This window comes from Canis lupus, chromosome 19 (genome assembly GCF_048164855.1).
Source record: "Canis lupus baileyi chromosome 19, mCanLup2.hap1, whole genome shotgun sequence".
NCBI lineage: Eukaryota > Metazoa > Chordata > Mammalia > Carnivora > Canidae > Canis > Canis lupus.
This window is the reverse complement of record NC_132856.1, coordinates 30,121,030-30,144,448: the sequence shown is the minus strand read 5'-3', so window position 1 is coordinate 30,144,448 and position 23,419 is coordinate 30,121,030. Positions and strand designations below refer to the sequence as shown.

At 39.4% G+C, this 23,419-nt stretch overlaps 1 protein-coding gene across 9 annotated transcripts in view; it reads right to left on the bottom strand.

Annotated features, from left to right (window-relative positions):
• CADPS (calcium dependent secretion activator) overlaps nucleotides 1–23,419 on the bottom strand; it is a 459,922-nt gene that overhangs the window by 123,808 nt on the left and 312,695 nt on the right. For all 9 annotated transcript variants that reach the window (XM_072785555.1, XM_072785556.1, XM_072785557.1 and 6 more), the window contains exons 12-13: nucleotides 16,183–16,319; nucleotides 12,266–12,453 (exon numbers count right to left, since the gene is read on the bottom strand). In XM_072785555.1, coding sequence (XP_072641656.1) covers nucleotides 12,266–12,453; nucleotides 16,183–16,319 — 325 coding nt within the window. The remainder of the gene's footprint in view (nucleotides 1–12,265; nucleotides 12,454–16,182; nucleotides 16,320–23,419) is intronic.

Below are 23,419 nucleotides of genomic sequence, written 5' to 3'. Positions count from 1 at the left end.
TCAGTTAATCCCCTCTACAATGGGTATGATGACAAACATGAAATTTGGTTACATTTCTTTACCTTTTCTTCTGATGATTCACATTTGTAGTTACTTAAGATATGAGCCACTTCCATTTCCCTGACAATCTTTCCTTCAACTCCCTTCTGAACACTACTAATTTCACTATTCAAAAAATGTGAACGACTAAAAATTATTTTAATCTTTTCTTAAGTTTGCTTCTTAATCTCCTATGTCAGTGTGAATGGTTTTCTCTTAAAATAAATGAAACTAACTTTATGTCTGGAAGGTAAGCAGCACAGAATTCATCAACAGAAATAGGTGACCAGGGGCACCGGGGTACTCATGGTTGAGCCTCTGCCTTTGGCTCAGGGCGTGATCCCAGGATCCTGGCATCCTGGGATCGAGTCCCACATTGGGCTCCCTGTGGGGAGTCTGCTTCTCCTTCAGCCTATGTCTCTGCCTCTCTCTGTATCTCTCATGAATGAATAAATAAAATCTTAAAAAAATAGGTGATCAAAAAGTCATGATTTTGACATTGAATGCAAATTTGTTTGCAGCAGCCAAAATTGCTCTGAAATGATACAAGGCATAGAGAATGTTATTTTACAAACTGAGGAGGAGACATGCAGGAATTATACAATTTATCAAAGATCACAGGTTGTAACTGTATCAGTTGAAAGGTTAAAATATCCTTTTTTCTTTGGTTTAGTTTCAATTATTTTTGAGAATTCTGTCAAATATAAATTTCTTTTCTGTTGACCCCTATAATTTGTTAATGTTAATTATACAGGCTTAGATTCCTATGGAGCTACTAACTAAAAATCTTGGCTCAATATTTTGGGGAACACTGTTCTCAAAGAAGCAATAAAATTATTTTCCTGGAGAGATAGACCTCAACCCCAAGCATGCTTCAGAATTACCTGAAGGATGGGGCTGAGAATTTGTATTTTTAAAAAAGATTTATTTATTTATTTTAGAAAGAGAGAGAGCACAAGGGCCCAGGGGGAGGAGGGGCAGAGGGGGGGGGGAGAGAGAGAGAAAGAGAGAGAGAGAGAGAGAGAAGACAATCTAAGCAGACTCCTTGCCGATCGCAGAGCCCAACCCAGGGCCGGATACCACGACCATGACCATGAGGTCACAACTCAAGCCAAAATCAAGAGCCTGCTGTGCAACCGACTGAACCACCCAGGTGCCCTGAGAATTTGCATTTCTAACAAGTTCTCTGATGCTGCCGTTTCGGGGACCACACTTTGAGAACCTCTGCTTTAGAGCAAGAAAATATTTGGTGGGTGGCTCTTTTAGTTGCCAAAAGGGTATGTTTGATGAGAGAAGAGAGAAAAATGAGAGAAGAGGGATAAAGTTGGATTTTAAATTCTTAGCTAGTAAATCCCAGGCTGAGATGTGTCTTTATTTAGAACACATGTTTAGGAGCCCTGACCACCTCCCTATCCTCCTGTGTCCTGAATGGTGCATTTTCTGCCCTCTTGTTTTTTGGCTTTTTAGCATCCTCTGTCACTCCTTAACAAAACCCGAACGTCCTTTGGAGGAATGACTTTGGCTGCACTGTGGGTACTCAGGGGGAAGGGTAAATTTGGATCCTGTTTTCCTGCTTTTTATACTGACAGCCTTCCTATAAGCCACTTCCTGCCTTTTATGGCCACTGTGCATCTAAGCTGGACTATGACCTAAGCTTAGACAACTTGACACACTTTTCTGGAATCTTTATGTTGAGTAAATAATGCAAAGATAGAAGAAACTGGTAGAATTTGCTCTCTCTAGGAGCTGTGTCCTGACCAAACAGACTGTCTTCACAGGTCAGTAGTTCTTAATCTTTGGTGGTACTTTAGAACCATGTGAGAGCTTGAGAGGTCTCATCCTCAAGCTCTCAATTCAATTTGTTCTGCAGTGGGGCCTAGACATTGTGGCTTTTAAAGCTCCCCAGGTTATTGTAATGTGTTATTAAGGGTTGAGAACTATTGCTTTCATCCTGTTTCCTACTTTTCTGTAGCTCCAGCTTTCCTCTTCCTTTCTTTGATGCTCCCAACACCACCCCCCCAAAACTTAGATGATCCAGACTTTGTTTTTGTTACTTATACTAAACTGATGTGAGTTCATAAAGCACATATCTCCTCCTTTTTAGGAGAAGGAGGGGATATGCGTTTGATGCCTATGAACCTAGCTTTAGAATCACACACACATGCACACACCACGGAGATGTGGTCCTGGGTCTCTGGTTCCACTAACTGCACACTGGCTAACAATTCACTTCTTGTATATCATGATCCTGCAAATTTGAGACAATATGCAGGTCAAGTGCAGTCATTTTTGGAGCCCCATCAGAGACTGGAAGCTCTCCCACCTGCAGGCCACCACTGCCACCAGAAGTGGGTCTCTCCAGCCACAACAGACTATATCACATCTGACACAGCAGGCATCTCCCGAATCCACCTTTCAAGTTTTCGGCAAACCATTTTCTCACTATCCTTCACAAAGTTGACATTTTCGGCAGCACGATAGGAAAGATGTCACGTCGGCTGCTCTTCAAGTCCTTGTCACCGTGGTCAGCACCAGTTCTGTCACCTTCACTCTCCTCACACTCTCCCATCTTGAGCCATGTCACAAATAATAATTTATCTAGAGTTGTGTCTTTCCTTTTTTTTTTTTTGTCAGACTGAAACTACCATAACCCAGCTGCCCATCCTTTAAGTTACTAGTTACACAGATTGTTCTCCCATTCCTCAAATGCTTGTGAGCTACAGCTTATTAATTAATGTCTATTATAGGAATGATCTAATGTAATTAAGTACTGTGCTTTTAATGTGAAAGATTTTTATTTTGATATTTGAAATTAAGTGTGAATAATCTAGTCAAAGAAACCAAGCAGCAGTGTGCTTTGTGAAAGTGAAATTATCTCCTCAGGTCATTAAATTGTCCTTACACACCCAGGTGGGCACAGATTCCTGACGTTTTGTTACCCTGCTAGCACAGTTCTCCACACTATGTTGAAAGCCGGGACACGGAGCCCTTGTTTGGAAGGTTAGGTATCTTGTCAAAGAAGTCCGGTTACTAAATTAATTCAAAGCTCACAGTGATGGATGTGTTCTGATACTGCATCTATTTAGTGATCAAGTGTAGAACCCAGGTGTGAGAGAAAAATGTATGGATTCAAAAGAGGGAAGTGTGTCTGGTCCACTTCTCTGCATACAGCCAGCTTTAAGCTCCAATCACTACCAACAAGGGGTAAAACTCCAGCTGAAGTGGGAATATACTTTCTCTCCAAATGCAAATGTCCACATATGCTGGTGCAGGCACCGTAAACATGATATATTCTCTCTCTCCAAATGGATGCATGCCTGCAGACCGCATTATGGATCCCTGAAAATGTCCTTAAACAAGCATGATAACTGAATCCTACTTGCTACTAAATTGTTCCAGCCCAGAAACACGAGAGCTTAAAGGGCCAGAGTGGGACAGACTATCTTAGTAGATGTTCTAGCAATGCTCCCTAAATAGAACATTTAGGCCAAACACACTCTCTTAACCTCTCTCTCTTTTTAAAACGGACTTCTCCTAGCAATTCTTTATCCTTACAACTTTTAGAGTGATACCTTTGAATTTAATCCTAGAGTGGAATATTTTCCTTTGTCTCTTTCAAGTGGCTAATAACTATAAATTCAAGATAACACCAAAGCATTATTGTCTCAAAAGGAGACAACCCTGCTTGCTCATCTGGATGACTTGTATAATCTGTAGCTTAATTATACAGTGTAATTAGGACTTTCACATCCAATAGTCACTGCTTCATTATGAAAGCCCAGCCTTTCCCTTTCCTCTCCTCTCCCTCCAGCCCAAACCCCTTTTCTAATTATGCCCTAATGCCCCGGGGCTCAGGCACGCTGCTAAAACAAATATATCAAAGTGTTTGTTTCACAAAGACTAAGATAGGAAGCAACAACAAGCAATTTCTACAACCTTACAAATGGGCATTGAAGCTTCTTGAGGTTGGCTATTATTAATTTGATAAAGAGGCTTGGAGAGGGCACAAATATATCAGTGAGGTCTTCTTTGACTTGTTTTCTGTTTTTCATGTAACAAAACTCAACAATATTAGAAGGTATCTTTGCTCCCTACAAAGATGGGAGTGATTGAAGTGTCTCCCTACTGAACAAATCTCAAAGAATATGGATGCAATCAATAAAAGGGACACTAGTCAAAGTGGTTCAGGCTCGGTCCAGGTGCTGAATGGAGAACCCAAGAGGTGATTACAGAAATCATATAAAATGCATGCACGGCTGGAAAGCATGTATTTCTTTTCCCACAGAAGGACTACTTTCCAAAATTGGTACTACATAGATTTTTCTCTTTGAGGAATAAGAGAAGAGATGGGTTTTTTTTGTTTGTTTCTAGACAAACATAGACAATTAGGCTTTAGATTCTACCCTTAACTCCTTAGATATAGACTTCTGAGTGGTTAGGCCAGTAAAATGTGTGGCTTTTTGGTATCACACCCACCCTGGAAAACATGTTTTTACCCCAGTGAATTCAATGGATGACACATGTTGAAATTTTAGAAAGGAAATGTATGTTACTTGATGATTTGCTATGGGCCAGAAAGGTTGCTTTGATGGGATAATTCAGCACATTTATTATATGTCTGAGTTGGAAAAGCTACTGTTTTTACGGGGCAAATTTCCTTTAGGAATGGACTCACATGGGTTAAAAGTTTGAATATAAGATCTAAAGAGAATTCCTCCTTGGGATACAGACTTTTACTTGAAATGTGCTTGATTCCCCTCCTCCACCCCCCTCTTACAAGTACTTCCTATTAGGTGAAGCTGCTTTTTTAGAATTTAAGGAGTATGACTCAGTTATACATGCAAGGCCAAGCACCTGCTTGAAGCTGAGAGGCCAACCAGCCACATGTCTCCAAGTACACTAATGTCTAATGTGAGTGTGTAACATTATGCCAAGAATGTGGGGGCCACTGTCATCCCCCATCCATGCTTGCCTGCCACTCAAGTACTATATTCAGAGATCGGTCAAACCAAACTATCCTTGCTACACAGTCCTGTCTCTCTATCTTTTGGGGATGGAGAGTTAAAAAGCTCTAGATATCATATCTTAAGGAGTGTGCATATGTGACAGAGGTGAAAGGAAGGAAGGAAGAGAAAGGAGAGAGAGAGAATGAGGAGAAAGGTGAGACTGGAGTGAAAGAGAAACATTTACATGTGCAAAAATGACTGATTTACTTCCAGGAAGGCACTCATGAAAAGGAAATGAAAGAAATCATGGATTGGGATTGAGGGACCAGCACAGAGGCAAGGACATGGTCAACAAAGCAAATGCCATAGTCCAGGGAAGAGAAGATAGACACCTTAACTCTGTTAGTGGCACTGAAGAGAAGAAGTGGACAGGCTTGAGAGATACTGAAGGGTATCGAGGAGCAACTGAATCCTTGTGATGTGCTGAGGGAGAAGTAGGAGTCTAGGACAACGCCCATGGTTCTGCCTTGGGAAACCAGGTGGATGGAATTACTCACTAATTTAGGGGAACTGGTGGACTCACAGAGGAGGAAAATGAGTTCCATCAGATTACTCAGTAACTCAGATCTAACACACAGAGATCAAATAGTCTATGCACAGAAGCAGCACCTTGGCTCCAGATACATCTCCCAAAAGAATCCTGGGACACGTTTTCAAAGATTTCTAGAACCCATGCTCTCTTACATCTGCTTGCAGACTCATTAATCTATGCAGCTTACTTTGGATTGGGGCGGTTGGCATTATGGATTTGTTAATTGCTGATACAATGTACTTTCTACACAGGCCATATGTGAAGAGCAGCACTGGCATTCAAGAAATGTTAAATAATAATGTAAATGAGAAAAATTTCCAATCCCAATAATAAAGGGATCCAAGGAACATTGACGCAACTTGCAATCATCGGAGCTGTTTGATTGCCTTGTCACTGCGGGACAGTGACCAAAGTGATGCTAATCTAAATGTCATCTAGAAAGAATACTAAAAATATTATGGTGAAAATTAAGTACTGCAACCTTAGGAGCTGATTTAAAAATTAGAAGATATAGCGATTTACATCTGTGGGTTTTATGATCGCCAAGTGCAACCAGCTGAACATAGTCACATTTTCCTTTTCTTTCCTTCTCTCTTTGAGAAAATAGGTTCGGTTTTAAAAAGCTGGCCCAAACTAATGTTCCCTCAATCAGTGGTTCTTTTTTTCTTTTTGTAAAGATTTGTTTATTTATTTGAGGAACAGGGAGAATGAGGGGGGTGGGGCAGAGAGGAAGGAAGGGAGAGAATCTTCAAGCAGACTCCCTGCTGAGGCAAAGCCCAATATGGGGCTCCATTCCAAGATTATGACTTGAGCCAAAATTAAGAGCTGGGTGACCAACTGTCTGAGCCACTCAAGCACCCCCTTAATCGATGGTTCTTAAACATTGTTACATATTAGGATCACTAGGTGAGATTTTTAGAACGTGGTGCTTAGGCCATATCCCAGATTAATTAAATCAGAATCTCTGCAGGTGAGGCTAGGGTGTCAGCATTTCCTAGGTCTCCAAGTGATTCCAATGTGTAGCCAAGTTTGACAACCAAGACTTTAACTAAGTGAGATCTGAAGACCAAATGCTTTATAATTACCTGGGGAGGAACTGATTAAAAGTACACATGCCTGGCTCCATCTAAGCCTTGCTGAATCAAATTATCTGAGGATAGGATCTAGTACTCTCCATTTTAACAAGCTCCCTGTGTGATTTATATGTACACTACAGTGTGAGAACTGCTGCACAAGATGAAAATCAGTGGTGGCAACTCTTATGCCTTTAGACATAGGATAAGTCTGTGTAAAAGAAACAAAAAAAATTCAAGTAAAAAGGAGAAATTTCAGTCCCTCATGCGGGAGTTTGGATTTTTGGACTTTGTTTGCAGAGGGCTGTCCTGTGCCTTGCAAAAGACGTTTAAAAACATCCTTGGCCTCTCTCCACTAGCTGACATTAGTACAACTATTGTCCTCCCCTCCTCAGGGTGATAATCAAAAATGTCTCCAGACATTGTCAAAAGTCTCCTGGGGGAAAAGATCTTCCCGCCACCCCCCCGCCCCAGTCAAGAATCACTGTTCTAAAAGATGCCAAACGTATGAATAGTTCCATATCTTCCAGTGCCCGGAATTACAAATAGCAATCATCTTCCTGGTTGACCAGATGTGTCTACTTTTGATTAGATGTTGTGGATTCACACAGGCATACAGAGATATGGTGCAGGCTTCATGATTTCCAGCTGCAACAGGGCAGGGCTCTGCCTCCACCTTTGGGTCTGCTAGTTATTAATAGGGAAGAAGTTAATAATTATGTAAAAAGCTACATTTTATCTAACCTGAAGCTGGTTGTGAGGTGACAGTGGGAATGAGTTCTATTGTTCAGTTAAATTCAATTAAAGGGCAATTTGTTTTCATGAGTCATGACTGCCTTCTTAATCTGGGCCAAAGAATAGATAATATCTCCACTTGCAAATAGTGTCCATCCTGGTGAAAGAGGTTAGGAAAATGGTTTCCCTTTACCAAAAGGTTGTTAATTACTATTCAAAGGAGACTCTGTCCTTATGTGATCTAAAACACTCTGGTTCTCTTCACAAGGCGAAAATTACCAGGTGAGCCATATTGATTTTGGACATCTTTAGGACAAAAATGGAAAACTCTTTAATTAATTCAGATGACTGCTATAGTATCCAGCCTTGAAATGTTGAAACTCATCAAATGGCTGAATTTGGCATCTTACACCATCCACAAATGTAAGCTCCAAAGTCAGACTATCTGTGTTTGAATTAGGATCACGTACTTGTTTTCTACAGAGTAAGTGACAGAACTTCTCTGAGCCTCAAACTCCTCAGATATTAGATGAAGCTAATAATACTACTTCATGGGGACGTAATAAGGATAAAATGAGATGATGAATCTAAACAGCACTTCACACAGCTCCCAGCATATAGCAAGCACTTATTAAGTGGCAGCAATTATCCTTACTTGAATTAAACTTTATTTAAGGAATATGACAATGGCTTATTTCATTTGTTATCATAATCCATAGAAGATAATTTTAGAGGTAGAGGATCACAGATGCTATGATTCTTTGTGTTCATTCTGCAGATGAGAAAACTGAGTCATAGAAATAAGATACTATAATTCTAGATTTGTGAAAAACAGACTCTAATACTCAGATCTTTAGAATCTATTCACAATGCTGGTGTAGTGCAAAGAGGAAGAGCTTTGGACTCAGAATATCTAAGTTTGCCACTTATATTTGTAGACATTCAGCTTCATCCTCTGCAAAATGGATGTTAAAAAATAGCTGACCTGAAAAATGTTACAGCAAATCAGATGGAATGTATGGAAGTATAAACTTCGGAGGGCTACACGATGGATACTTAATATTATGATTCCACCTGCATTAAACAATGCAATACACACATAGACCCTGGAACACACATAAGAACACACATAAGATCCTTTTGGATAGTTTTTCAGGGCACGGGGTAGCCTCCATCAAGTGTGGCGGTTTACTTTCTGTTTCAATGCTGATTACTCCAAAAGCAGCACCTTGGACAGCATCCAGAGAGGCTCCTTTCAGGTACCTATAACATTCTCTATGTGCTTTCTTCTCGGCTGCGAGCTACCGTTGCCTTGCAGTCTGAGTCTCTTGGGAAACACAAACAGAAACTTCACTTCACTTCCACCCTTACATGATGCAAACTTGAAAAATAGAGGTCCACATGGAATCAGGGCTTTCTTTGACATTCACTAGCAGACCTGAACATGTCGATTGACAGCCTGCCACATCCTCTAGGAAATGAAAGCTGGTATTTTCATTCAGTCTGCCTACAAATGAACTGTATATATTTCAGGACCTAGATATATCCCAGTGAGCAAATTCATACTGTAGCATAAAACATACCTGCTTGTGAACTGTGTGTTGCTTGGCAATGTCAGGGTCAGAATATCAGTTTCAAAACCACCACCACAACAATTTAAAATGTCAATGTTAATTTGTGGTGAGGGTAGGGAAGGTGAAGAAAGACATAAGGATAATACTGGAAATAATTTCTAATCTACTTTAAAAGGGGAAAAAGCCACCAATTTGACATTTTGTCAATTCACAATAATACCAGCCCTAACGGACAAAGAAAACAGAAGAGGATAAATACAATTTTAGAACTTGAAAGTAGCTTCAAGGTGACCTCATTATATAAGTGATTCTACTAAGAGCAATTCATTTAGTGACAGGTTTTGTGTTTTTATTATAAATCATTATCTAAAGATAGCTTTGTTTCATGAGATCAATGTGGAACTGAGAAGGGTTTGCTAAAAATGATGGAGCTACTATAAATGTATAGATCCATCTTATGACAACCCATTTATTTGCTCCTTAAACATAATTTCAAAATTATAAAGCACGGGTTGCTTATTATGAATGACTTGGTAAGGTACCAGGCCCTTAACTAGATGCCACTAAAAAAGCAATCTGATTCATGATTCTGTTTACATATTGCTCAGTTTTTTCAATATGAATATATTTTAAGAGTCACTAAACACCTGATTCAAATTCAGTCCTAATGCTTAGTATTTTGCCCATTGCTAAGATTTCCTTTTAAAGTGACCTTTGAAATACCTTAAAGGAACAGAGACTTTAGAAATACACAAAGATTGCTGTCTGTTAAGGTGGAAGTCATGGCATGATTGGGGGGAATGTCATAGACATTGCAAAACACAAGCCAATGCACACGTAACTTCTTACCTTTTGGGCTCTGGATTTGCCTGGGTTTTGTAATCTTTTCTTTTTTTGGATTCCTTTTTGGTATCTTTTTTAGCCTCTGGTTCAGATGGGGAGGGAGTTTTGCTCCCTTCAGGGTCTGTATGTGGTAGCAGCCCACTAAGGTATGCATGCATTTGTTGACTTTGGAGAGGGGGTGGTCGCATGGGGCATGCACAGAGTGTGGCCAGCCACAGGAGAATCAAGAGCACACATACATGCACAAACAAAAGAAAGAAAAAGAAGGATGCATCAAACAGCATAGCAAATGCATTCAAACTAAAATAATAAGCAAAAAAAAAAAAAGATGCAAACTTGCATAAGGAAAATCGGAACTGAAAAGAAAATAAGAAATCCAAAACTGTTTCCATGACAAGATGTATAAACCTAACTGTGAATCAAGTGGCAGTCTTACAATATGAAATCCAGACAATGTGTATCATAATTCATGATGATGTTTACCAGGGAGTTTACAAAAACACTTCATTATTTTATAACACTTTCTTATTCAGTAACATATGTAGAATACAGTGTGACAACCCAGAGAATATAATGCAACTTCTCTCTCTCTCTTTAAAGAATTCAGTCCAAGAGGCTGTAACAGATAGTCATCAAAGTGTACATATTTATAAAAAGCAGAGTTATGCACAGATACTCCCCAGGTATCAGAGTTTTCATAAATATTTTTTATGTAAATAAAAGGTCATGTGCTGGGCTAGCAAACCTTAGAACAATGGGAGGTGATGAAAACCTCGTTGCCTGTTAAATATTCAAACCTACAATGCTATTGTTACCTAGTTCTAAATGTTGAAGTTGCATCTCATAAAACCTACCAGCACTAGAGAGAAGAAAAGCACAGGACAAATCCCACAGATATTTCAGAGTCATCTAGCTTGCAAAGATGAAGATAACTGACGGTCTGATTTAAAATAAATGCAGTCAGTCCGGGATTCTCCCACATGTGACTTTCCCCACAGCACCAACTCTTTTGGGGTTTCTGAAGCCACCCAGTTTTTCCTGGCTGTGCCTTTTCTGGCTATTGGTTGAGGTGCTTGAGGTAATGCAGGCTTGTCTTCATAGTAACGTGAGGCTACATACATTGGGATAGTAAACTGGCTGTGGCAATGTGGAAATTTATTCCATGTCTTCGGAGCCAAATGGTAATGTTCCTAAATTATTTGCTGCTTTGCATTATTCAGAATATGGATCTTTTTCTCCAGGAGCTGGGCAACGTCTAAAGAAAGAGAGTACTTAGTATGGAGTTAGGAGAACTGATGTTCTGGTCTTGTCTATAAAACCTATAAAATGAGGGGGTTGGTTACACTGTGATCTCTGAAGTTCTTCCCAGCTCTATGGTTAAACTGTAAGTGTTATGATTATCTCTGCCTTCCAGCTTCACCTAGCTTATTTCAGCTCTTGAAGTGTGCTTGGCTTCCTCTTTCTGCAGGGCATTTGTACATGCTGCTCCTTTTGCCTGGAAGCACTCAGCTCCTACACATGCTTCAGTTCTCAGCCCAAGCGTCTCTTCCTCAGGGACACCCTCCCTGCCATCCTAACACCCCGTCTGAGCTGTCTTCCTTTATTAAATGCTAGTATGGAATATTATTCCTTGTCGTCACAGCACCAATCTCTATGCAACTCTGTCCTTATTTGGTGTCTTGTTAGCTCACTGTGTAGGAGAATGTGTACCAGAATGCCTGGCATTCTGTAAGTAATCATTAAATACTTATGGAATGAATGATAATGAATGAATGATAAGAACAACAAAGGTAAACATTTATGAAGCTCTTGCCATGTTCCAGGCATTGTGCTGAGCCCACCTGCATCCTCTCAACAACCCCGTGAGGACACTACCATCCCTGTTTTACAGATGACAAAACTGTGGCATGGAGGGTTTCATTACCATCCAGCATCTTTGCTAGTAAATGGAGGAGCCATGATTTAACCCTGGATTGTTCTACCTCCAGAGACCACTTTAGAAGTTCTGTTTGCCATTTCTTTTAAGTTCCTTGGAAGGAAAAGATACTAAGACCATTGTGTTTGTATGTGTGCGTGCACGCATGTGTGCGTGTGTGTGTGTGCGTGTGTGTACTACAGAAGGAATGGGAATAAACACAGATTTAAAGATAATTTTAAGGGAGGCCTGGGTGGCTCAGTGGTTGAGTGGTTGAGTGTCTGCCTTGAGTGGTCCTAGAGTCCCGAGATCAAGTCCCACATCGGGCTCCCTGCATGGAGCCTCCTTCTCCCTCTGCCTGTGTCTCTGCCTCTCTCTCTCTCTCTCTCTCTCTCTCTCTCTGTTCTCTCATGACTAAATAAAATCTTTTTAAAAAATAAGAATAATTTAAAAACAGAACCAGTCATAAACCATCGATAGTGCATTAAAAAAAAGTGTTTTTTTTTTTGTTGTTGTTGTTTGGAGGAATAGCTCTGGACAGTGCTTACCTGTTCCCATGGACATGGGATGCACAGAAGGCAAAGCTGTAGTGGAGGAGGGTGGGGTCAATCATGGCGCCATTTTCTGCCCGTTCAAGCAAGTCTCTGAGGTAGCAGAGATGTCGGTGACACCCTCGGACTCCGTTTCGGGCGCAATACTCATCTAGGACAAACACCTGGCCAGGACTGAACCAGCCCTGTTTGGGGAATAAAGGAGAGACTTTCTTTTAAATACAGGTTTTTGTTGTTGGTGGTGGTTTTTTTGTTTGTTTGTTTGTTTTTGAGAGTTACTACAGTTGGGGGTGACTGGAGAAGGAGGCTCAAAAATTGCCAGAGACAACACTTTTTGATTTCTTCTAGGTGCCAGCCACCATGCTAACCCCCTTGTGTGGCTGCTTAAACCCCTGAAGCAGTACTGTGAGGTTGGTCCTGTTACCCCTGTTGGATGAGTGGGAAAATTGAGTTGAGGGAGGTCATGGAATTTCCCTAGTGTCCCAGGACTAGTCCTGCTGGAGTCTGGATTAGCAGACAGCATGATTCTAGAAACAATATCTCACCTGCTGCTCTAACACTGAACCATACCCTCCCAAGAGCAGTGGAGTGGGGACAGGGTGAAATCTTGGTTACTGATAAGAGGAAATAATAACACGATGTCTTAAATTGGTATCATGTTTTACACAAAGAACTTTCACTCAAGCCCCCATAGCAATCTTGTGAGGTAGGCAGGGCAGGTTTATCTCCATCTCATAGATAAGGAAACCGAAATCAGGGCTGTTAAGTGACTCACAAATAATACAAAACAGAAGCAGCTCTGGCTTCCTTGAAGTCTTCCGTTTTTCCTACTCTGAAGCATTAAGAAATATTAGGATTGGTCTGCATACATGCCAGGACTTTATGAATTCTTTCACTTGGAAGGCAAATCTTCCTTAAATTTTGAAATGAGGATAATGATGCAACTTTGCAAAGAGAGCAACATGACTAAGTTTTCAAGTTGTGAATTAGACAGGATTCAATTAAACTTAGAGGTGCTTCTTGTGCCCTGGCTTAGCATTTTGTTTCATTTTTCCCCCCTGGCAATTATTTGTTTTCTTATTATTTGTTTGCTTGCTGTATGACCAGATGAAACTCTTCTTTAAAAGAGAACCTGGATGGAATCTCTGATTCAGAGCAGATTAGGAAGCATGATGGCATAGAAATCCCTGCCTCTGTGATGTACTTAAAAAAAAAAAAAAAGATTATCAGAAATGTTGAGTGGCTTTCCACTCAAGGTCACCTATCAGCCACACCTGAAATCAAATCATTTCTTTTGGTTTTAGTACCTTTCTGAAACAACAAAAAATAAATTAGTTAAAAAAAATACAGGTATCCCTCACTGTCAGAAAATGGAGGGTTCCTATGAAACCTTTCATAAGCCAAAATGGTGTAAAGTGAAGAAGCAATCACCATTTCGTAAAGTGAAATCCTCTTCGGATTTCTTTTGGTTATTGAAAACAAGTACTGATACAGATCTTTTTGTAAAAGTGAAGTGGCATAGAGTGAACTTTTGGATAGTGGAGGAAGGCCTGTAAGCCAATTTAGGTTGGTACTTTGTAAGCTGGGAATTTGGAGTTGTTTTAAATATAAATTTAATTTTACTTTGAGGGTCCTCTCTGAGTCTTTTGAATATTGCTCCATCTTAGGAGAGAAAAGGCAAAAGTAGAAAGTGATGGTGGTGTGTGTGTGGGGGGCAGGTACAGGCCACAGAAGCGCAGCGAGAGAGGCCTCTGCAGTACTCTGATCTTGTATTAGTGATCTGAGGACTCTTCGATTGACAACATGCAGCTCAGCAATGCATCCAACGAAAGACGGCATCTTTCCTATTTCAAATTATAAGTTACTGCAGAGGGCGGGAGAGTAGTCGAGGCAGTGGGCTGCCCCTATAGGCAACTTCTTTGCCACTCCATCTGCTACCCCAAATGCTAAATCTTAGAAACAACACTGCTGTGAAAGATTAAAATATATTTTCTACGACTCAGATGACACCAAGTCTTTTGTAGATGCCAAAATAGCTGCTTTGAAAAGAGTTGAAGAAATATCAATTAGGAACTCAGTCGAAGACACAGAAAAATTTATGTATCCCTGCTGGTCGGTCTCCAAAACTAACTGAAAAAAAAAAAAAGATTGTAATAATGAGAAAATGAAATATATAGAGGCAGGAGATAAGGTCCTTTTAATTGCTGTTATTTTCTGAAATTTGGGGATAATGATTAATAGATACAGGTATAGAAATGCAGAAGAAAACTGTTTTATGATATTCATAATTAATTTTGGATTTTGGAGCATATTTTGAAGTATATACATGATTAATAGGGAGCAAGCTTCAAAATTTCACTTCTGGTTTAATTTTTTAGAGGGCATTTGCTAATTCTCCTTAGTGACTGAATCTCTTAGTGAAAAAGAAAATTATTTTAAAAAATGATGATGTGAAAAAAGTCGTGAAAATAAAACACCTTAAAAAAATTCCTCAAGAGAATAGGAATTAAGCTCAGCGGCATAGTCTTACAACTTTCATGAATGCAATTTATAATTACATGAATAATCACATAATCATAGGAAACACATTTGAGAAAAATTGCCTTGCAATGCAAGGTAAGCCTTTTTTTTTTTTTTTTTTTTTTTTAAGTCAAAGTGAAGTGTTCCTTTCCAATTTGGCAAAGTTCAGATTCGTCTGATGAAGTGATTCTAAACCCGAGATCATCAATGAATCTTTTATGAGACGCAGATTAATAAATTATTCCATATAATCCCGTTTCTGTTTTTAAGACTATTTTATCTACTATTTTTAATAGTTTGGCTTCTGGTTACAGGAAAAAAAAAACAGAATTTAAAATAAAAAGTAGTAAGAATAGATGTAGGAAATAGCCATGTCACTTAGAAAGGAAACAGATTTTCATTATATTTACATAAATATCAAAAATATGTTAACCTTAGTAAATTATATAATATTGGCAATATATAGATACATTAATCTTAATGTGTAGAGTCAAAGGTGAGGTTTTTCCTCTCTGTCGTCATTTCATTATTTCCCCTCACCTTTCCCATCTATAAAGTGGGATTAATATAATTTACCTTTAAGAAATGAAGTCAACAATTTATGGTTTGTAGAAGGAAACAAACGGGGTCTTTTTTAGGCTTCTGAATTTGATTAGTATAAAGTCCAAAATGTATCTTCAGGAATCCAATAAAGACAGAATTTTGAGAAAAATATAATAGTTGTCCCCTGCATTTAAATTATTTAAATCTAGGCTTAGAACAGGATTTCAAGGAATGCTGATGCTCTTGCTGGAGAGCTGGACTTCCAAATGTCTAAAGCACCATAAAAAAAATTCCCCCAAAGGGTGAAAAAGGCTTTGAATACTATGGAAAAAAACGAGAAGCCATCCAAACAAACAAACCCCAACCAGTTTAGCTTATGAAAAGCGAAGTGAAGTCTATTTACAAATCATTTTAATTTTTGAAAAATAAACAAAAAGAACACATTCGTTTCTGAGACAGAAGTACAGGGTCTTATCATCTGAGAAGGGGAGGGAGGGGGAGTCTGAAAATCTAAGAAACCGAGGCAATTTTTACAAGTTCTCCACAAGCAGGTGCCAAACTCGATTACCCTCTTGGGAATATTTCTCAAGTAGCAGCTGAAAAGGGGGAAGCTTAGCTAGGGAGGCTGGGGAATTGGATCCGTCTCTACTGATAACTTCCTCCTTCTCTGTCTTCTTTCTTTGGTAAGTAAAACTATCTCCACCCAGGAAATCAAGAACATATTTCTAATTGTTAAAAAGGGCTCTGTAACAGACAAAAAGAGCTTCTGATATAAAGGTAGAGAAATATTTCCATTAAAAAGAAAACACGTTATCAGGCTTAAATTGCTGTAGACCAAAGAATATACTTGCCAGGCAAGAATAGGAATCATTAAGTCTGTGATCCAAAGTAAGGCGCTGCACCATCTCAAAGAGGGAAGCGTGGTCAAAGTTACAGGGGTTGGAAGAGATAAATTCATCCATGCCATGTTTTTGAGCTCTATCTGCGTCTGTTCATTTATACATGTAGAGAGAGACACAATTCAGAGAAACACATCACATTTTCTTTGACATTTCAAATACACAGGAATTCACTAGGCATTATGAACGCTAGCTCTTCCCCCGTTGCCTCCCACCAACATCCGCAAGATACTCTTTTTACCTCCCATTGTCAACTTGCATCACTTACTGGTGAGTTTATTGCATTTAGGCAAAAATATATTGGCATCAACGTGTGTATCAAATGATCACAACTCCAGTGCATTTATGTTGTTCTTTAAAAACTAAGCACACGACCGTAACTTCGCCTGCATTTCACCGAACACTGAAAGCAGATCGGGTCTTTGCTTATAAAAGCCCTATTTAGCTTTTTTTTTTTTTTTTTTTTTTTTTTTTTTTTAGTATTTTTTGTTTGTTTGTTTTTAATAGATACTGCCATTCCAGTGGTTATGTCTAGAGCAATTTCTCTACAAGTATTGGGATTAGCTGGAAAAAGGGGTATGCTGATTTTCAGCAAAGTGACAATATTAGTATCCTCCCCTTCCACATCCCCGGTGCCAATTTGGTTTCACAAGAGATTTGAGTCCCCGCCCTCCAAAATTAAAAAAAATAATAATAATAACAAAAGATTTTCAGGGAAACCTGGAGAATAAGTTAAATGGGAATTTAGTTTGTGATAGCCAAGGTCATTGCCTTAAAGGGTGCTTACAGTTAGCAAAGCTTATGAAAGAGACAAACAGATCTACTCAGCAAGGGCTATGATCTGCCATTTATTGTGAATTAATAGTCTCAATGTATTCACACTTTTTCTTACAGGGTGAAGGCTGCAAGCAAAACCTCCTAAGGGCTAACTAATTAATCTCAAGATGTGTAACTAAAATACTCTCTACTCAGTCGGCAAAATAGCTCAGAATTCAACTCAACTGAGACCAAGTAAATCCCGAAGAGGGAGGAATGGCGATCTGGCATTAAAAGAATCGGCTCACTCCACCTCATATTTACTCAGTCTCCTGATATGCAGACTGCAAAGAAAAAGAATTTCATATCAAATTAAGCAAGAGTTTATTCATCCCCTTGCGTGCAGTATTCTGCTGGAATATGGGGACTGCTAGGGACCAGCAATGCTGTCTGGACATGAGGAAAATCAATTTCTGACTTGAGAGGGTGTCTGGGTGTATTTTCATACATGGCCTTCATCCCAGGCAGGTCCCCCCCCCGCCCCTTCCATGCTTGGGGCATGACTGAACGCTTGACTCTAAGCAGGGTAGCAGGGTGACTCTAAGATGATGGTTTCTCATCATATCATGGATTTCGTATATCACTCAGACCTAAATCCGTGGTATGTCAGAGTTTTTGCCCTCTTCCTGTTAGATTTTTAAAATCCCTAGTCATTTTTCATAGAAGCAGCAAGTGGTCAGTGTTTGAACGGGATGTGTTGTTTATGCCCCAGACACACAGAAGCAAGAGTTTCCAGAAGACAAGTTGAAGAATGTGTATTTTAATAGCCAAATTGCTCCATTAGAAATGTAAAACACACGGTTTTGGAAGGGAAATCACTTGGATGGGAATCATACTAGAAAGAATTCTCTTTGCTGTGTTAATTGCCTCGGGTTTGTCTTCAAGAAAGTGCTTTCAATTTCTGGTTAGGTGCTTTATCTATGAGGATTTCTTTTGTTGGTTGTTTGGGCTCCAAACTATATTTCTCCTTTGACTCAGGATGGTTAATAAGAGAGGTGTCCAGGAAGTTGACGCCGGGGAAAAAGCTAGCTGCTTCTAGAGTGTGTCTGTGTGAGACTCCTCTGGCCCAAGGCAGGCGTCTTAAACCTTCTCCAACTTTAGATCTCTGCCGGCAGGAGGACACTCCTGCAGTCCAGGTGGCACTTTCTGTCCCGTAGGACAGATTATGCCCTCCTGCCTCCATCCGGTCAGTCCCAGGTCAGTTTAGTTCAGGAAAAATAACAGTGGGGTACACAAATTGCTTATCCTATTTCATCCTCATAAAAAGCCTCACCCACCTCGTGCCTCCCAATTTTAACAGATAGAGGAGGCATTTTGGCTAGCACCAGCTTCTTGCTCTCAAATTTCTCAGAAGACGCTTGCAAGCTGACAAATCGGCCCGGGCCTTACTTTGCCAGTTTGGCTCACTATTTTATTGCTCTTCAATTATGATGGTGCAACCGGTCATTTAGCTCAGAGAGAAGGGGGGTCTTTTGTAGCTGTTAAAAATATGACACACGTTTCAAGTCTTTTTTTCTTTATTTGTTGAACCTCTTGAAAAGTTTGCGATGAACTATTTCGCCTTGCTGCCTGCCCACTCAGGAAACGGATCTGAAAAGACAACTTGGCTCCTCTGCAGGGACCTGGATACAGACCCACTCCCCGCCTCCCCGATGCATCACAATACAGCTTCACCGGGCTAATTCCTGGCTTAGAGTACATCTAAAGAACAATTTCTCTTTTACTAACGTTTTAAAGCAGGCTTACAGAAAAATATGCTTAAAATCAGCCTGTTTTCCTTTCCGAAAGCAACCCTATCAACATAAAAATTCCTTTTTCCTTCTTCCTCTCCTCCCTCCCTCTCTCTCTCGGTCCACATGTAGATGAGACTGGGACTGCTTTAGGAGATCTGGACTCTAGTTTGAGCTCTATTTTTAAATAAGCTGTGGGATGGCGGCTTGTTGCTCTCTATGAGACTCAGTTTCCTTGGGTGTAAGATGAGCTGAATTTCCACGTCCCTCGGTGAGGTCACTGTCACTTAACCATCCTTAAGGTCTCTTGCACAACTCCCACATGTATAAGATGGAGCTGAATGCAATGGGAATTTCCAGCAGGTAAAACGAGCAGCCCCTGGATTTTGCTTACACAAAATCATCATTTACTCAGATTTAGGCTCATTATCTTAATGGTTCCAACAACTCAAGAGTGCTTAAAAGGGTGGTTGGGTTCCATGAAATCTTTGAGAGTTTCACTGAGCTTATTATATTCAAAAAAAGAAAGAGGAGCAGAGTGAGGGGTGTGGGGGAAGGGCGTGGGGGGGAGGAAGGGACGCTATTTTAAGGTGTCAGGAAAAGGGATCTGATTTTTAAGCTCCATCCCAGGAGGGATTTTGGTACTTTTACTCTCTGCTGTATTCCGAGCACTGGGAACAGTATGTCAGTACGTGGTACGTAGCAGGTACTCAAGACATATGTGTTAAAATAGTGAATTTATCTCATCAAAATAAATAAATTCACTACTTCAACAAATATATTCTATTTTTTTATTTTTATGAAATGTTGATATACTAAATTCAATAGGGACAGGGTATTTGAGCTAGGATAGCAGGGAGTAAAGCAGGTGGGCTGAAGGGGTCACAAAGACTGAAGGTGAGGCCAGCCCTGCCATGACCAGGGGTGTGACGTGAGGCAAGTTGATTAGTGTTTCTGAGTGTTCTTCTCCTCATATGTAAGTTGAGAATAGTGTTTGAGTCTACCCTAGGAAGGTTGCTGGGACGTTCTGCTGAGAAGTGCCTGTAAAGCACCTGGGTACCCAGCACATAGTAAGTGCTCAATAAACCTTAGCTGTGAGGGAGTGGGCAGGCTTTTTAGTGCTCCTGAAGCCAGTTTGTTTAATGTTTTCAGCGAGCCGAGGATGTCTCTGCATTTATAGCTAATGTTAGTTACAGGTTGCTTCTTAAACCATATTGCTTCTAAGAAGCTGGGAGCCTTCCCAGTCTCTCTGCTTTGTGCTTCTCCCCTGCCCCTGTACAACTAATTCCCACGTCCTGTTTCTGTGTTCTAGCTGGTTTATGTTCCCATTTCTCTGTGGTCAGAACACCCACACACAGTTGAATCCCTTGATAGATAATATGTTCCTTGAGGGCAAGTTTCTGATCTGTTCTTTCCCCTGCCAGCTCCCAGAGGAGCCAGGTCCCTAGGAGGTGTTTATTAACTGACTTATTCTGACACTTCCATCCCAGGAAACTTCCCATTGACTTTATTAAGGAGTCACACACATGGGGATTCAGATGGCATCTTGCAAATCCAAAAGTGGGAACATGTGCTCTTCGGGGAAAAAAAAATCTTATAGAAGGAAACAGAATTCTAGGTGCAGGTGTCTTTGGATACCATTCAGATTGTCTGCCTGTGTCTCCATACATGTCTAGGACCATATGCATTACATATGTTGTCTATTTTAAAATAAAACACTGCAGTGGTCCAGCTGTTCCAAATTCTGTTTCAAAGAACTTGTGGGTGCTTCCCAAGCAACACCATATAGTCATTCTTGCACTGGCCCAGTCTGTTCTTCTACTGTGCGGAACATTACAAAATAGATGCTCCTTGCAACTCCATTTTCCCCTGTACAAACAATTGGAACTGGTTGATGGAAGAAAAAGAAAACTCCAGTGCTGACATTAGCAAGGCGAAAACAGCCCAAAGCAAAATATGAGAAAGTTACTTCCTGAATTCAGGACACCTTGGGATCGCTTCCTTTGCCAATGTTTGGCTTGTGTGTCAAGAGAATGAAAATGAATTTGAACACTAGGGTGAGCAAAACAGAATTAGGAGGGTAATGTGGCTGCTAAAATCTCCAATGATGTTTGGATTATCTCTGGCTTTGGGAAATGTATACCAATGCTCTTTTTCATTAATACATGTTCTTTTCTTTTCTTTCTTTCTTTCTTTCTTTCTTTCTTTCTTTCTTTCTTTCTTTCTTTCTTTCTTCTTCCTTTTTTCCCCCTCTCTTTTAGAAATCAAGGATTGACTGCAATTTAAGAATTGACTTAAACCTTTACTTTTTCTGGACCTGGCTGAGAAGTTTCTAAGCCTTCCTTGGTCCGTGAGGGCTCCAAATGCTCTAAAAATTGGCTGTGTAATTTTACAGGCTCTGCAGGTAGGGCATAATTCAACACATCTTCCAAACAATGCTACTTGTTTTACTTCTGGGGTTTAATTGCATAAAAATTCTGAAGTCCTGTATAGCATAGGCACAGACATGACTTCAGACTAACCTTAGATGAATAAAGTTGACAGAGGTACCTAAACAACATTAAGAAACTTAAAATCTTACTAATGGTATCCATGACACAGAAGCAGGCTGATGGACACAAAGACTTATGGAAGGTAGGTATACTTTTGAGTGGAAATTCATCAGAACTTTACCCCAAGTTTACTCAAAAACAATTTTGGTTTGGCATTTAAGGAAAGTTGGGAAAATACAGGTTCCTAAAGTGATATGATTATACTTTAAAAAAAATGGATTTTATACTCTCATTTTATCTACTTCAGTAAAATTCAAGTGATGTCACTAATTGATGACCCAGTTACTTATGTTGTTCTTTAATTGATCAGATGTTTGGGTTTATTTCATGTGTAATATTCATTTCCTTTTTCTTCCTTGCCATGGGAAACATATAAGATTTTTCATGATCTCTTGTCTTAATAACAAGCCTATTTATGTGATCTGGTTCAGATACAAAACTTTTTAGACAAGTTCGCAATAAGGTCTACCAAATACATGTACTTTTCTTGGGAGTATTAATACAGCTTTCAAATTTTCATTTTATTGAGATTTTCCCATTATTCTAAGAGCTGAGGAAATGAGGACAAAAGGTCAAATCTCTCTTTTTATTTTGTAGCATTACATTTTAGAACTTTTTGTAGGCTAGGAAAAAAGAAATTCTGCTGTTGAAAATAATTATGATTGTACTGTTAATAAATTGTCTCAGAGAGGCTCCTTTCTCTAATGAGTCCCTTTTATAATAAGCTAGAGGTGCCACTTTATCACTGAAATGTAGAGCACAGCTATGGCTGTTGCTACTCCTGATGGATGCTAGAGGCAAGAGAATAGCTAATGTGACTCTAAAGTCATTGTGAACCCAAACTGCAAATTAAAAGGTGACTTTGTATCTTTCTTATATGGAAAATGTGTGCTTGTCATATCTGCTTGACAGTACAAGAGTGAATGTATGGTTTGGACAATAACGAACAATGACAGTAGTCAACCTCATCAGAAGACATGAAATAAAGAAATGACAATGATTGATGGCAGCTGGCTGTTTACAGATTTTTCTAGAAGAGTTTTTTGTGCCATGATCAAGTAACCAGGGGATGTTGTGCTCTGCCTCAGCTCTGCATAGCAAGCAAAAGATTGGTCCTCCCATGCCTGCTGCCCTTGAGAAACAACTTCATTTCTTCATGGTCCCCTTGACTCAGTCAAGCTAACTTGCATGGCCAAGAGAGAATGGCTTCTCAGAAGCTATGAAGGGCCATGTTTCATTTTGCAAAAATCTTGAATTTAAAACTATTATGGAAGTACACCCAAAGGGATAAACATGTGATGTTTACTTCAAGTTAATTTTTATAATTTGTCATAAGACAGAGTAAAAATCATGAGAGATTTTGTCAACGATCTCAAAATGAATAAGTAAATGATTTGTAATTTTCCCTGCTGTATTTATTATATTTTCAATTAATTTACGGAGTACTTGATGATGTCTTTACATTCCCTGTGACAGGAGCAAAAATAAACTTTCTGTAGTTGGCTAATTAATAATGTATCTTACTGTAAATCACTACATGACATGAGTGTGCTCGACTGATGAGTGAATAATACATTTAAAATGTGCCTAAAGTAGTTAACAAAGAAATGAACCTTCATTTAACATGGACTATGTAGATCATATCATTTGGAAAATTTTCGACCTGGTTTTGGGAGTCTGTTCTTTTTAAAAGGTCATTTACTTTTGCAACGAGAAGGAAAATGATTTACCATGTGGCTTGGGGTCATGCAAATTAATTTGATATTGAATTAATGCTTTGATATTGCATTCCTGCAACGTAGCAACTGCAAGTTGACAATACAAGAAGATACAGCAAAACTCTTCATGAGATAAAACTATAGAAAGGAGTAAAGGCAAACGACTATTTGGAAATCTACTAGGATAGCAATGCGTTGTTGTGCAAATATATGTAAATTTGCTCAAAACAGATTTCATTCAGACATCTATTCACCCATCCTTTCATTCTTAAAAAAAAAAAAGTATAGCAAAACCCTAAATTCCCACTATATTCACATTCTATGGTAAGCTTTTAAAATGCCTCATCAGACATTCAAAGTAAAGTTAAGTTAA